The sequence below is a fragment of the Carcharhinus amblyrhynchos genome, chromosome 4 (genome assembly GCF_965287045.1).
Source record: "Carcharhinus amblyrhynchos chromosome 4, sCarAmb.v2.hapA, whole genome shotgun sequence".
Lineage (NCBI taxonomy): Eukaryota > Metazoa > Chordata > Chondrichthyes > Carcharhiniformes > Carcharhinidae > Carcharhinus > Carcharhinus amblyrhynchos.
Window position 1 is genome coordinate 33,290,094 of NC_137327.1, and position 16,488 is coordinate 33,306,581.

Sequence of the window (16,488 nt, forward strand, 5' to 3'; positions counted from 1 at the left end):
ACTGATGAGTGTAGGGAACTGAATGTTGTCTACATGGACTTCATAAGGCCTTTGACAAGGTCCCTCATGGCAGACTGATCAGAAGGTGAAGTTGTGCGGGATCAGAGATGAACAGGCAAGATGGATACAAAACTGGTTTGGTCTTGGAAGACAGAGGATAGCAGTGGTAAGGTAGCAGTGGAAGCAGTCTGAATGGAGAGCTGTGACAAATGGCGTTCCTCAGGGATCAGTGCTGGGACCTTTGCTGTTTGTAAAATATATATATATGGAGGAAAATGTAACTGGTTTGAGTAGTAAGTTTGTAGACAACACAAAGATTGGTGGGTTTGCAGATAGTGATGAGGACCATCAGAGGATACAGTAGGATATAGATTGGTTGGAGACTTGGATGGAGAGATGGCAGATGGAGTTTAATCCGGACAAATGAGAGGTTTGGAAGGTCTAATACAGATAGGAAATATACAGTAAATGGTAGAGCCCTTAAGGGTACTGATAGGCAAAGGGATCGGGGTGGTCACTGAAAGTGGCAACGCAGGTGGAGAAGGTAGTCAAGAAGGCATATGGTATGCTTGCCTTCATTGACTGGGGCATTGAGTTTAAAAATTAGCAAGGCATGTTGCACCTTTATAAAATCTTAGTTGGGCTGCACTTGGAACATAGTGTTCAATTCTGATGGCCACACTACTTTGGAGAGGGTACAGAAAAAATTTACCAGGATGTTGCCTGGTATGGAAAGCATTAGCTAGGAAGAGAGGTTGGAGAAACTTGGTTCGTTCTCACTGGAACCAAGTGACTTTTAAGGGGCGTCTTGACAATTATAGGATGGGAATGGAGGGATATGATCCCCGGAAGAGTCAGGAGTTTTAGTGGTCAGTGCAGGCTTGGAGGGTCAAAGGGCCTGTTCCTGTGCTGTAATTTTCTTTGTTCTTTGAGTGACTGCGCTGGATGCTGGTGCTGATCAAGTGGGGTGCATTTTTAAATGATTGCTCTGAAAAGAACCAACCTACAATTGTCAAAAACCTGGTGCAAACAAACAGATATTGAGTAACCTCTTAATCACTAGAATTCTATCACACCTGCCACGGAATCAGAGCAGGCGAAATGCAGACAATGCAAATATCTGTTGACGTTAGGCCGGATTTTCCAGTCTCGGGTTGAGCGAGACCATAAAATCCTGTCCAATATCTCCATTCACCTGTTGGTCCTTGTTGTCACAGTGCTGTAATGGGATGGTCTTCCTGTCTGTCTTCATTATTAAGCAAAGCAGATACACAGAATCATGTCATAATAAAAGAATCATGAGTGTTATCTCCTGTGAATAGATATTCACCTGTATTCCACTAACTGGTATTGATAGGCCCTAGATGGTTATTTGGCTGCCATTAAAACAATCCAGACTTTGGGTGATCCAGTGATACAGGAACATTGCAGCGTTCTCAATATGCTTGCCGTTTCCCTTGGGAAAAGTAATGATACTGAACAATAATAGTGAATTACTCATGTATCTTTGGATTTTGGTGTGTTATAATATTGAAATAAACCTGAAGCAAAGCACTACCTTTGTGGTAAAGGTTGTTTGCAGAATAGGTTTGAGGAGATGCACAACTCTGTTTTTGCTTTGATGGTGAAGTAAAATCTCCAAAGATATTCTGGATCTGTAGGCGTGGGTGAGGATGGATACAGGCACTTGGAACTCTGATGCATGCAAACTTTTTTCTACTTTCAGATAAATTCATGGCATATTACTGAATGGAATATTTATTCTAAGAGTTTAGGTTGCTGAAGTGAAAATGCCAGCAGTACAGCTTCAAGAAACCACTCTCAGAATAGCTCGGAACAAACTTTCATTCATTGCCCATTTTACATATGCAAACTGAGCTCATGAATATGAGACAGCACTTTAGGCTGGTTGGAAGATTAAGCGCTGCATGGTTTGGGTGCAGAAGTGGAAATATAGATCACTGGCTGATTTGCCAGCCCCCACTTCTCTGTACTCTACTGGGACCAAATATTCTACCAACCAGAAAATTTTCCTGACAGTTCTAAATCAGCACATCATTAAACCTGCCATAACATTGCTTTTTAAAATGACTGCACTGAAAAGAAGCAAAACTAAAATAGTCAAAAACGTAGTGCATATGAACAGATATTCAGCAAGCCAATATACAGAAGACATTGAATAAATATGTTTGTAAATGCGGACTCTTACTTCAGTGAGAAACCAAGGTCAATAATTTTATTAGTAATCATCTGCCTTCATAGTGAAAAGATTTTTTTAAATGCTCTGAAGGACATGGTTCCTACAGGGATTGGCAGTCTATTGTCACTGTAGTAGAAAAGCAGACTACATCATCAGACTAGCAATGAACCATTTGTGAACGCTTGGAAAAAAATGGCTTTTTTGTTCTCCATAGATCTATACTCAGTAGTTCTCAGTATCACTTCTAAGTAGTCATTTATTAATGTACCTAGATAGTGATAATCTTCAGATTGTTCAATCAGTTCTGCACTCAGCCAACACTCATATATGACTGTGATCAGGCACACAAACTTTGGTTCATTTGAACCTTGCTGGTGCAGCAATGTTAAAGCCAATGAGATGCCCAACTGAACAGGTTTAAGTTTTAGATCACTTTCATGAATGAATACTAAATCTAAGTTCCTTCGTAGATAAACCTTTGGTTAGGTACTCAGGTTAGCAAAATGAAAATTTTACTGGATAAATATTTTTAACTACCAGATTTATCTCAGGCTTCCATAAGATTTTCCAGATTATGAAAGTGTAGAGCATTACATTGGTCTACGCGTCAAATGTGAAATGTTGAATTAAGCTACAAAAACAAAGAATTACAAATGTAAAAGTCATAAAATATGAAATAGTCTAGCAGTTTTGGTATTGGACTCTTAATCCAGAGATCATGGGCCTGATTTTACCAAAAAGGTGCGCCCGTTTTCAGGCATGAATACTTGGTAAAGTGGGACATGAGGCGAGTAACACGATCCACGCCTGTCTCCGAGCCCATTCCCCTTTTACCAAGCGGCTGAAATGGCCATCATTGGCACCATGCCCAAAACAGGTGTGACGTTGATCTAAATGCATTTGCATGCATTTAAATTAACTTAATGGACTGCACGCCCAAATTTCCCCCTTTCCATCGCCTGTCCGGATTCGACCAAAACAGACATGGTCTGCAAAGGTCTGTTTCAGCACTCCAGCTTCTGAGGAGGTAAGTTCATAGCTTCTAGTGGCTCTCAGATCGGGGGTGTGGGGGGGGGGGGGGGGGGGGGAACAGAGAGGCAAGAGGGGAGGAGGAGGGCCAGATCATTCTCTGGTGGAGAGGGAGGCAAGCCACATTGTTCTCTGGTTGGTGGGGGGCGCTGCAGGAGGAGGGGAGAGACCGGCAGATCATTCTCTGGTGGAGGGGTGGAGAGCAGGGACAAGAGGGGTCCACTATCGCTCTGCATGCGATCAGTGAGGGGGGGAGTGGGGCAGGGGGCCATGGTTGGTCTAGGTAGCCGGGATGGGTAGATGAGGGAGACAGTAATGGTGTGGGTTGGTGGAGCAATGTCTATAGAGGCCATCACTTCCGGGCCATTTATACAGCCTGGGAGCAATGTGGCAGGGGAGCGTTCAAATTTTTTTATTGTGCATGTGCAGTTGGGGGCAGTGTGTTGGGCGCGATAAGCCTGGCCCACAGGTTCTGCAGTGTGATTCAGAATCATTGCTTTTCGTTTAGGCAGAGTGCGTATGGGAGTGCCTAGAACAGGTTTATAAGTCATATCTGGAACACACTCAAATTCAGCACTTAGAATCAAAATGGTAAAATTGAGCCCCATGAGTTCAAATTCCACCACTGTATGTTGTGAAGTTTAATTCAATGAATCTGGCAACAAATCAGCCACTGTCATAAAAATCCATTTGGTTCCTACCCAGTCTAGCCTTCTACTTTATGTGGTCAACTCTACTGCCATTACTACCTTCTCTGGGCAATTACAACTGAGCAGTAGAGGCTAAGTTGCCCACATTCTGACAATATAATTGATAAGAAAATGCACTTCCACAATAAATGGGTTTCCACCAACTCACATCAACTGTATTGTAAAAACAAACTCTAAGAATGAGGCAAACGGTACTAAACACTATAAATAATTGTTTTTCTTTCATTGCATTTCTTATAACTATAGGAGTCTAATTAGTTGTACAATATTTAATCTGATTTCATTCATTTAATAGGGTGTTGGCCCAAAATCCGAATACCTTGGTCACAGAATTTTCCGCCAGGTCTTTTCTGCAGAATTCCCCCAAATCATCTCCTTTTGATTTTCCTGTGTGGTGAGGGTGCAGTGTGTATTTGTCGTATTGTATACAACTTGTAGACGGACAAGTGTAGAGTAAGGCAGGCATTAGATCAGCAACCATTTCTGATGTCCATCACTAGCCAACTTTATAGCATTGACAGAGCTAATCTTTGGAATTTTGTATCAACTCTCTGTTGCTTTTCTTAGTCAAGAAAGTAGTGGTTACACACATGTATTGCTTGTCGTTTGAGTTTCTGGCTGGATCAAGAGGCGGCGCTGCCCCTCTATAACCAATGCTTAGAATCACTAATCTCAATGACTTTCCGTCAGCGCTGCAAACTCATTTTTCAAACAGGCTTACCAGTTGCCATTAAACATCTTTTTGCATACATTTATGTTGACCAATTATTTCCAGGGTACTTGTATTAAGGTCACACAGAACATAGGTGTCTATGCACTACGCATGAAATGTCTTTAATGCCGTAGCAAAACATACAGTCCGGCTTATGACACTTTGAGCAATGCCTAGCTAAATACAAGGCTGACTGCATTTTGCTATCATCATTTGAATGCAGAGAATCTGTAGGCGTCACGGAGCATTGAATGATACAAATCGATCAGCTCATGTGCCAGCTCTTTGGTAGAGTTATTTCTTGAGCCCCTCTACCCTGCTTTTTCTCCATTACTCTATAGTCTTTTCCCCCTTCAAATATTTATTCAATTCCCTTTTGAAAATTACTATTTAATCTACTTCCATTTTACGTTCAGTCAGTGCATCTCAGATCATAATTCAATGTTTCAAAAAATTCATTATGCTATCAAAATGCCCCAATCAAATCTTCACTTAACCTCCTCTGCTCCAAGGGAAATAATTCCAACTTCTCCAGTCCCTCCACAAAACTGAAGTTGCCCATCCCTGGTACCATTTTAGTAAATCGCGTTTACATTCTCTTGCACCAGGGCATCTTTTAAAGACTTGTGTATGTATACCCCAAGTTTCTTCCCCACCTTGAAAATTGTATAATTTTGATTCTATTATTTCTGCCCACATACACTCAAACAAATTGATATTGGCGGGCAATATTGAGTGTGCTGGGAGGAGGGAAGGAAGGAGGAGATCCTTCCGTTGCTGATGGTGGCAATGTCAGGAAAGTCCGGGCGGCAGACTGAGGTGGCCAATTTCATTATGTCCAAAGTGCTTTTGGGAACAGAGCGATTTCCGAGTTTGCTCCATTAAAATCAGTAAGCTGCAAGTGAATATTCGGCAGGGATTATTCTGATTGTGCGGGGCTAGGATATTGTGTAGGCAAATCTTTATTAAGTTACAACAGATATTTGCAAGGTTTAACCAAACATTATTGTTTGTGTTTTAAACATCCAAACTGATTTCTATAATTTTGTGGGTGTTACGGATGCAGGAATTTTCCCAGATGTTCTCCTGCTAAGTACAGCTATTTCAGACTGCTGTAGTTTGTAAAGGATGCTCAACAAATAATAAAAGCAAAATTATTGACCTACGAGTCTCTATCAATCCTTAAAAGTGGCCCAAATAAGAACATACACCTTCTGTGTATCTCTGGCAATTTGTTGTAAGGAGTTAATCAAGCTGTTTCTACTTCTTCTGGAAAAGAGTCAAGTTGGAGATTACCTTCTATGTAACACAGGAAAACAGTTAATGGTCTTATTCATGATTACTTTTCTTGCTGTCTTCCTGGTTCTGTGATATACAGCAATTTTTTGTTTGTGGAAAAAGGGAATTGTAACATATGAGGGTAAATTTAATGATCCCCTACTCAATAACACCTCAGTCATCTATTGCATTTGTACAGCCTCTTTAACTTAGAAAAATATCTCCTGGCTGTTCATAGAGGTATAACACAAAATAGACACTGAACCAAAGAAAAAGATTAAATGGAATGACCAAAAGCTTGGTCAAAGAAATGAGTTTTAAGGACAAATGAAAAAAGAAAATATTGAGGTAGGATATTCTAGAGTGAAGGGCCATCAGCCAAAGCAAAGTAACCAATAATGGAGTGAAGGGAGATTGGAATACACAAGTGGCCTGAGTTAGAGAAATGCAGATTTCATGGTAGGTTGTAGCACTGCAGGAGGGCACAGGACTTAGGTAAGGCTGAAGGATGAAGGAGAGTTTCAGCTGTTGATGGATTGTGATAGGAGCGAGGAAAGATGCATATACAGAGATGGAAGCAGCTGGTCTTCATGATGGGGAGGATGATGGGTCAGAAACTCATTTTAAGGTTGAACAGGACATCAAGATTTTAAAATGTCTGGGGCAACCTGAGTCAATGTCCAGAAAAAAATAGATGGAATCAGTGTGAGGATATATAAACTTTAGGCAATGGCACTCACAATGACTGTGAGTCGTTGGGCAATGCTTCTTTTTGATGAAGCAGTAGGCGGCACTGTGGTCTCACAGTGCCAGGGACCAGGGTTCGATTCCCAGCTTGGATCATTGACTGTGTGGAGTCTTCACGTTCTCCCCGTGTCTGCATCAGTTTCCTCCCACAGTCCGAAAAACATGCTGGTTAGGTGCATTGGCTACGCTAATTTCTCCCTCAGCGTACCCGGAATGTGGCGACTAGGGGAGTTTCACAGTAACTTCATTGCAGTGTTAATGTAAGCCTGATGTGACACTAATAAATAAATAAATGTGTGAATTTATTCTAGTGGCTAGCTTTGCTATTTACTTGTACATAGTTCGAAGAAAGGCTGCTACATAGCAAGGTAACAATTGTAATTTATCAGCAATCCTGTGCTGTTAAATACTGAAAACATCAACCGTAATTAAGGTAAATGAATATAACTGTATTGCATTTATGTGACCATGATAAAATCTACTGATTCGTTGTAAATGTGACAGTTTGAATCCTTTGGAAATAATAACTCTGATGTATAAAACCCAATCCATTGCGTTAGACATAAACATCAATTGAAACTTCAAAATAAATACCTTCTCCTGCCAGTGTAAAATGCCGATTATAGCCAAGATGAAAACACAGACTCCAATTAAAGCTATGGCTGTAAGCAGTACAATATTACTGGGGGTCAAATATAATTTGGCACTCCAACTGTGAAAAGAAGAAAGGAATAGAAATTAATGAAGTTAGCATTTCAGAGGGACAATATTGTTTTTAAACTCTTTAGGAAATAAAAATTTTATGTTCAATACTGTTCTTAACTTTATTTACTATTGCCACAACTTGTGTTCAATTATCACACTCTTGAAAACATTAAAAAATACAAGTTACAGTTTGTCATTAGTATCATTGAAAAAAATTAGAATCATAAAATCATGCAGTAGATGAGGAGGCCAAAAGGCCCATTCTGCTTGTTTTGGCAGAAAGAACTGCCCAATTAGTCCCACTCCCCTGCTGTTTCCACCAATCCAAATCTTTTTGCAAGTTAACACTGCATCTGTTTCCACCAACCTTTCAGGCAGAACATAACTTGCTGAATGTAAAAATTCAAATTCCCTTCTGGATTTTTAGCTATTTATCTTAAATCCATGTGCTCTGGTTACCAAACCTTTTGCCAGTAGAAATAGAGTCAAGAGGGAGTAACTAACAAGCCTTTCATAATTTTGAACACCTCCATAAAATCTTATCATAAAATTCTTTGCTCAAAGGAGAAAAGTCCCTGTCTCTAGCCTCTTGACAGTAAAAAAAAAGTCCTTAGCCTCATCATGCTTGAAATTTCAGCTACATTTCCAACTCCCTTTCCTCCCTAAAGGCCCTGAATGTGTTTGTGTGTTGGTTGTGACTGGCTGAATGATTGCTGAGACAAAGGTATGTCCAAACATTAACTGATTTATTGGATGAACAAAATATTATGCAGATATACAAGAGTAGGTGTTACTCAGTCTGAGCCAAAAGCATTCTCCTCCTCGACTCTTAGTGGTGAGTGTCATACATCATCATGTGGGTGGCATTGTTTCTCCAGTCCCACACATGAACTCTTTCAACTCTGAATACCCTGCTACTGCATCTCTCCCAAGTTTTTGTCTAAATATTTTTACATTGACATTTACATACTAACTCATCACCACCAAGTCTCTGAATTCACAGATTTAATCAGTCTGGAGGATCAGTGTGTTCGATATGTTCTCTATCTTTTCCTGTTGAGTTGACCCTGGTTTCTTTTGAAAATTTTGTCCGTCTTTCTTCACTTCTGGAATGATAATTTATTGTAGTCTCTTGCTTGTGAGCTGTTGAGTAATCTTGGACTGTTGTCTCTGGAAATAACTGTTTAGGCAGGATAAGTAGTGGAGGGAGACACTTGATCAAAATCTTGCTTTCACTCAAATTCCAGTAACTCTGGCATAGCAATAAGGTCAATGTTTTTCAATGTGGTAGAGGTGGACAGTGTCGGGTTTGCTTCTGTCTCTAATTCTGGACTTGGTTGACTGGTTGCCTGCTTGACTGTTACTTCTAGTGGATGGATAGCTGCAGAATCACTCACAAAGGGATCACTAGTGTTGGATGAATGTGGTATTGCATCAATGTATACGATTACTTGAGTTTTGTTTTCCACTTTTTCAGTCGACTTACAAAGTGATGAAGGATTACAATCCCACTTAAATACTCATTGGTCAAATTAGTTTGTACCTTTTCAATGAGAGTAAGTTTACTCTCTGTCTCCTAGATATCTTCCTGCGAAAGAGCCTCTATAAAGAATGTCAAAAAAAATCAGTGAAGAAGTCCCAATCCACACCTTCAGTGCTACTGGAAAGTTTGAGGGTCTCAGATTTTGTATCATCAGTGACTGTTGATTGGCATCCTCTACTGTCTTGATGAGATTGAGGTCTACACAAATGTTTTAGCTAAAAAGAGACAATACCCGACTGCTAATAACATATAATGCTTCCAGTATCTTTTTGCTCTTGTTTTGGCGTGTTGCTTGCAACATGCTTGACTTGTAGTTTGATCCCATCTGGACTAAATAACTGGGTTTCATTCATCCTCAGTCACTGTGCTACAACCATGGTTCTTCCTGTAAGACGTCCGCTTCCCTAAAGGGTCTTTGACATTCTGTTTTTCATAGGTTGTATCATCACTGGGGGTTTTTTGAGCCACAATTCTCTTCTGACTATGACTTTATTTTGTTTACATACCTCTGTTTGGCTCACCAACTCTATTGCCTTCTCCAAAGTTAAGTCTTCTTTGGATTGCAGCAGGTCAGTTATGGTGTCTTCAGTAATGTAGACTGAGATGCTGCCTTGTATCAGCTCAGTTTTAAGTTTACTATTTTTGCATCAGCCAGTTGATACAAGTCATTGATAAAGACATCTGCTTGTTCACCTGCTTTCTGGACTCTTATTAAACTTGGTTCTAATATCTTTCTACTCTGTTAATTATTTTAATTATTAAAGGCTTTAGGACTTTGAATTTGTCTCATGTTTAATTATGTCATATCTCATTATAATATCTGCAATTGCTCCAGGACAGTAATGTATTGATTTGGTTAGTCTCAGACTTATTGTCCAATCTGGAAGCAATTCTGAATCTTTAAAAATCTCTTCCTCCATATTGCCCAATTCTGTGTTTGATTTGGCCCACCCATATTCCGAATCAGTCAGGCAAGGTGAATTTGGAATCCATACCTGATTTAAGCATTTAGAAGGTTTGCCTTGACTTCTTTAAACCTCTGTTCCAGTAATCAAGAGTTCCCACGCAGACCAGCTTTTCACTGATACCGGCGGCAGTTGCTGACCATTTTTGATAATTGTTCTAAATCTTTGCAGAGTTTTTAAACTAATCACCAGAAGTTACTATTCACCTCTGTTCACTACTTTCCTCCTACTGGGGAATCGTTTTCAAGCACTTGACTTTTTCCCCCCCAATAGTTGCTGTGTGATCATGTGTAATGGCACTATCCTCTGAACAGGACTGTGGGGTATGGTGGAATGTACGCTTGCCAAAAATGCTATTATCCCCAGTGCTGCCTGCTTGGTTAAGTTGAAACTTTTGAGCCCTTTTCAAGGTTAGCTCACCTTTCCTTGATTGTCGATAGGTTCTTTGACTCTGCTGCTGGGTCAGGGTTTTTCACAAAAACGATTTGCTATGGTGTAGCGCTTGGTAAAATGAACCATTGATTTTTTCCACTGGCTCGCTGCCTCCATGTGTTCTAGGCAGACATTTTGGAGATTTTGAACTGTCTTACCAAAGTTTTCAGTTATGGCATGTTAAAAACCACATAGCAACCCTAAGCTTTGTAAATAGATCACAAGACCTGACTTATCTTCCCACTGAGTAGGGGTGGGATGAGCCAGAAACTATGGCTTTCAGTGTATCTCTGGAGATTCTGCACATGAGCAGACCAGGAGCGGAATGTACAATCCAGCATTTTGAAGTTCTTTGGGTCAAAGACATTTGCACAAAAGGAAAATAATACTACAACCCAGATCATGTGACCGGGAGCAAAAGCGCAGTCATCGGAGGGAGTGCTAGACATGCATCATGGAATGCTCCTGGTAGGGGACAGGGAGCAGGCACTGGGAGAGTTCCCAGTTGAGAAGAAAGAGGAAATAGCTGAGAAAGAGGCTTCCAACAAGAAAAGGGGCTCTAGTTGGCAGACTTTATGTAATGAGGGCTTGGAGGAAGTTATGAAAATTTAAGGCGGCAGCAGAGATTGGTGACTCTGTGCTGCATAGGTACCCCTTTAGAGGAGTGGTATTCTTCTCAGTGTGGCTGAAGAATAGAGGTGGTGCTGGAGTGAGGATTTAGGAATCCAAGGAATGGAGTCGTGCGGGGCAATACTGAAACCCTGCAAGGTGGGCCACTGTTGAGGCTGTCCAAGTTGGAGTCATTTTTGGAGAGAATTCCAAGGCAAGATCTTCAAAGATGAAGACTGGATTTCCCCCAGTAAAGTGGCTAACAGATACATTGACTCCCATCTTGCAAAACATTTTGATCAAAAAAGTGTACGTGTATTCTAGCCTTTTGGAAGATCATAAGAAAGACACAGTTTCAATGAAAATGGTCAACTCTCAGTGCTTACTGATTCTGAGTGGGCTGTTGAGAAATCCATGGAATCTGTCTTGGTCACACCTGTCATTTACTGTGCATTGCAGTGTGTTCAACCACACCTCACCTGTTAATTCACAAGTACCTCGTATTAACTCTGAATATTATAGATACAACAGATATTGAACATTGTTTTATCTTTCTGATCTTGTGTAGTTCAATTTGTTTTGTCTGTTCAAAACCTGTGGAATCCTGTGGCTTTATTTACTTAAAGTGTCTTAAACCTCATATTTGTCTACACTAAACAAAAAGCTACAGGGCTTATAACCAGATTGTACCAAAACTTGGGGATCTGGCCTTGGATTATAATACAAATTGGGAACTTGTCCAGGATTTCAAACCCATGGACAAGTACAAGTGCTCTCATTTGCTGAGGTTTTGGTAGAAATAACTTCTGAGAATGTGAGGAAGCTGATAATAAGAGAAGATTGCCATGGTGAATTTGATTATACTGACTGAAAAACTGAATGGTTTTATTAATTGCTATGACTTTTCTGAAGAGGGAAGATTTATCCCCAAGTGATTTGTAACAATTAGTCAAGACTAGGATAATCGTATTAGCTGGAAAGTTGAAGTTAGAGTTAAATGCCGAATTGAGCTAATAGCATGGCATTTGAAAGAAGGAAAAGGTAACCCAGGTAGCAATACAGTTGAGTTGGCTTTCATTTAGTCGTAGGTGAAGCACCTTCAACGTAAGAAAATTAAATGAAAAATCTTGAACTTGAAAAAGAGCAAAGAGGAAGAATAGTGAAAGCGTGAACTTCAACTCTACAGAGAGAAGTTAGCAAGGGAGGAAAAATAAGAGCGAAAAGAATGGAAATGTAGAAGCTTGCATTTCGAAGACAGAAAGAAATCAGGTAGCATGAACTGGCTAAAAAAAAATTAGGTTCCTGGTGAAAGTGAGTCTAGCAGTTTAGATGAGGAGTCAAGTCCACTCTGAGCTTTGATAAATCAAATGTCTCAGCCCATTGCTGAAATTTACTGAAGGTGGAGTTAAGAGATATGTCATCTCGTTTGAAAAGATGGCTACAAAGTTGAAGTGGCTGAAGGATACATGGCCTCCCATTTTGCAAAATGTTTTGACAGGGAAGGCGTATGTGTATTCTAGCTTTTCTGAAGATCAATCCTGTCATCAGGTGGTAGTTGAAACTGCAGTACCACGTTTACCCCATTTGTCCCTGAAGCATACCAGTTGCAATTTCAGACATTAAAGAAAATATCAAATGAAATATTTGGAGAAATTACTGTGGCGAAAAAATATTGTTTGACAGGTGATTCCTTTTGTTAGAAATAACTTTTGAGAATGTGAGGAAGAATACTGGAAGAATTTCAAAATAGCATCCCAATAACTATTAGGTCACACCAGGAAGACCGTGAGGTTTCCAAAGTACAGGAAATAGAAAAAAGTTTAATAAATTTGTCTGTATCTACTGTACAATAATAATCAATTTTTGTGGTTTAACTCTTCAATACAATAAAAATGTTTCTTAGGGCTCCATCAGTACTCTCGGGAGGACAAAAGGCTTCTGTGGCTGGAAGCGTTTCGGAAACCCTGATGTAGAGGATAACAGTGATGTGAAGAAATAAATATGTTTTCAGTGCCTTAAAGAGAGCATCTCAAAGCCAATTGTTGGAAGCTGAATGGTGGCAGCAACAGGAATGTTTAGACAGTCCTCAGAAAAAGCTGGATCAGAAAAGGAAATGGGTGTTAAAACAGTAGCAATGGTACAAGTGAAATGTGTTCCCTCAGGACCTACTATCATGGAAAGTGTGGCTCAGGATAGTCAAGGGGATTCCTCCTTCAATATTGTTGAAATGAGTCAGGTGAATAAAGGTTGAGAGATGCTTTGTCTCTAAAGGTGACTCTCTAATTACTTCTCTAATGAAATAAGTAAACAAATTAATATAATAAAGGATGGTAGAACAGTTTAGTCATTGATCACGGCTGATGACAGAATTTACAATCCAGATGGTTTAGAAAAAGAAAAGGTATTAATAGGAGGTATTCATAGAATCTACAGTGCAGGAGGCGGCCATTTGGCCCATCAAACCTTCACCGACAACAATCCCACCCAGGTCCTGTCCGATCCCAGTAACCCAACATATTTACCCTGCTAATCCCCCCGACACTAAAGGGCAATTTTTCATGGCCAATCTACCTAACCCACACATATTTGGACTGTGGGAGGAAACTGGAACACCTGGGGGAAACCCATGCAGACACAGGGAGAATGTGTAAACTTCACACAGTCATCCAGGTCCTTGGTGCTGTGAGACTTCAATGCCACTGTGCTGCCCTCATGGGATTGATGAAATGATTCCTGTGCAAAGTTAATTTGTGATGTGACTTAGTAAATGCATTTGCTGCTGTGGTAACTGGTCTCAGTTTATCTATTGAATGGGGTAGATTTCATATTGGATGATGATTTGGCCAGCAGAGACAATGGGTGGCAACTGTTGCAACAGCTACTCGATCATGCTGATCTCGCCAAACTCCCCAAAAATTACTGTGGCCAAACATGAGAAGCCTATTGCAGATCATGATCAATCAAGGCAGATGAGTGTCGAGAACCAACTTCCACGCGCAAAAGAGTTTGCTAATGAAAATCTAGAACTGGTGAGAACACTGGAGTGTCGGCTACAGGAAGTAAAACACTTGAGTGAGGATTTGAAATATGTAAATGATAAAATTGTGGAAGCAAATACAACAAAGATAGACCTTCAATTAAAACATGATAAACTTCAAATATCAGAAATGTCTATTAAGTGTCGTTAAACATACTTTGTAGAGGAAAAGGAGTTGCTGATGAATCAAAACAGCTAGTTAAACGGTGAATTAAAAACCAAGACTGAGGAACAGTAGGAATTTCATCATGAAAAAAAAAGTCAAATTCTTGAGCTCCAACAGCATCTGGAGAACAACATGGATGGGATCTGCAGCATGTAACAGCAGATCCAGACTTTAAAAGCAGCTTAGGAAAATGTTAGGGAACAGATTGAGGATCTAATGGGTAAATTGAAAAGATCAAAAGCACAATCAGTAAACATGGAGTGTAGATTCCAAATTGAATTGAAAGCCCATTGGAAATTGTTAAGCTTGTGTAAGGTTGAGACAGGTGAGACTGAAACACAGAGAAATAAACTCAACAAAGCAGTGATGAGCTGAACCAGAAGTAACTTCAAAGTTTACAGATGATACGAAATATTGTGAACCATGAAGAGGATAGTGTAGAACTTCAAAAGTACAAAGAAACATCAATGGAATAGGTGGACAGGTGGTAAATGAAGTTCAATGGAGAGAAATGTTAAATTATTCCTTTAGTTGGAAGAACGTGAAATGGTAACAAACTAAAGGTAAGTATTTATTAATCACAAGCAAGGCTTATATTAACACTGCAATGAAGTTACTGTGAAATTCGCCTGGTTGCCATAGTCCAGCACTTGTTCAGGTCAATGCACCTAACCAGCATGTCTTTCAGAATGTGGGACGAAACTCACGCCAACACGGGGAGAACACGCCAACTCCACACAGACTGTGACCCAAGTCGGGAATTGAATCCAAGTACCTGGTGCTGTGAGGCAGCAGTGCTAACCACTGTGTTATTGTGCTGCCACAAAAGGGTACAGCTCTAGAGTTCGAGGAGAAGAGGGACCTGGTGTAAAAATGTGCATAAACTACTGAAGGCGAGAGGACAGATTGAGAGAATGGTTAATAAAGCATACAGTATCTTAAACTTTATTAATAGGGTACAGAACTAGAGCAAAGAGATTATGCTGAACTTATGTAAGACACCAGTTTGGCCTCAGTTGGAGAATTGCTTCAAGCTCTGGGCACTAGCTTCTGCACACTAGTGCAGAAAAGATTCACGAGAATAATTCCAGGGACATAGAACTTCTTATGGAAGATAGATTAGAAAAATTTGGACTGTTTTGTTTAGGAGAAAAGAATGTGGAGAGGAAATTTGATAGAGGTATTCAAAATCATGGGTGATGTGGAGAGAATAGATAGGGAGAAAGCATTCCCCACTCGTGAAAGGATTGCAGATGAGAGGGCCCAAATTTAAAGTAATTGATAAAAGAAGCAAAAGCAATACAAAAAAAATTTTATCCGTGTTGCGAGTGGTTAATGTCTGGAATGCACTGCATTCAAATCTGGAAACAGGTTAAATCGAAGCATTTAAAAGGCATTTAGGCTGTTATCTGAAAAGAATGAATGTACAAGGTTACATGGAGAAGGTAGGAAAATGGCACCAAGGGAGCACTAGTGCAGAAATGAACGGTCTCCATGAAAGGGGATGAGAATCACATCAGCCGTGATTGAATGGCAGAGTAGACTTGATGGGCCGAATGGCTTTATTCTGTTCCTATACCTAATGGGCTTCCATATTGTAACATCTGTGATTCTGTAAAAAGATCAACACAGTTGGAAAAGAATTGGAAAATAAAAGAGTAAACAAATGCTTGGATTAAATTGTGGAAGAAGTGGAGATAAAAGTTCATCTTTTCCAGCGACAAAGAATATGAATGCGTGCAGAACACTGTGGCACAGCTCTTAGATAAGCTAGAAAATTACTTGAATAAAGACAGAAAAACACCCTCATTGCAGGTTTATTTTTTCCCGTGATCAAAACGAGGAAACAATAAAATTTGTTAAGGAGGATGTGAATGAGGAAGATAATCTTGAAGCTGGCTGTCAATCAGACATGCATGGTTTCCATAGCAAATATAAAGGACCCATTGAAAGCTTGTTTCCATCAATAAAAAACAGGATGAAAAACCTCCAAAAATGTTCTGTATTAAAGTTGAAAAACTTATGCAAAAGTCATTTGTATCATAAAGTGTGACTAATATTTATTCAAATGCAGAGATGAAGACTGCCAAGTACTGGTTTGCAGTTACACCAGAAAGATTGAAAACCTATGGTAAAATAGAGATACAAGCAGGTCAAGATGCTTCTAAAGAAAATTTTAAATGTTTTTTCACTACCTTTGATTGTTCATGAAAAGATTAGAGGGAAAACCCTATAATTGTTGATATTCTGCCCAGGGTCTAAGGAAAGGATGTGGGATAAAAGGCAAGTTATGAGTTATGATAATTCTATGAAGTTTAAATCCTACTAATCATATTTATTGCATGTACTGGCTTT

At 39.8% G+C, this 16,488-nt stretch overlaps 1 protein-coding gene across 1 annotated transcript in view; it reads right to left on the reverse strand.

Moving 5' to 3' along the window:
• Window positions 1–16,488, reverse strand: part of itfg1 (integrin alpha FG-GAP repeat containing 1) — a 289,515-nt gene that overhangs the window by 9,331 nt on the left and 263,696 nt on the right. The window contains exon 17 of the mRNA XM_080186953.1: window positions 7,271–7,388. Within this exon, the coding sequence (XP_080043079.1) occupies window positions 7,271–7,388 (118 nt within the window). The remainder of the gene's footprint in view (window positions 1–7,270; window positions 7,389–16,488) is intronic.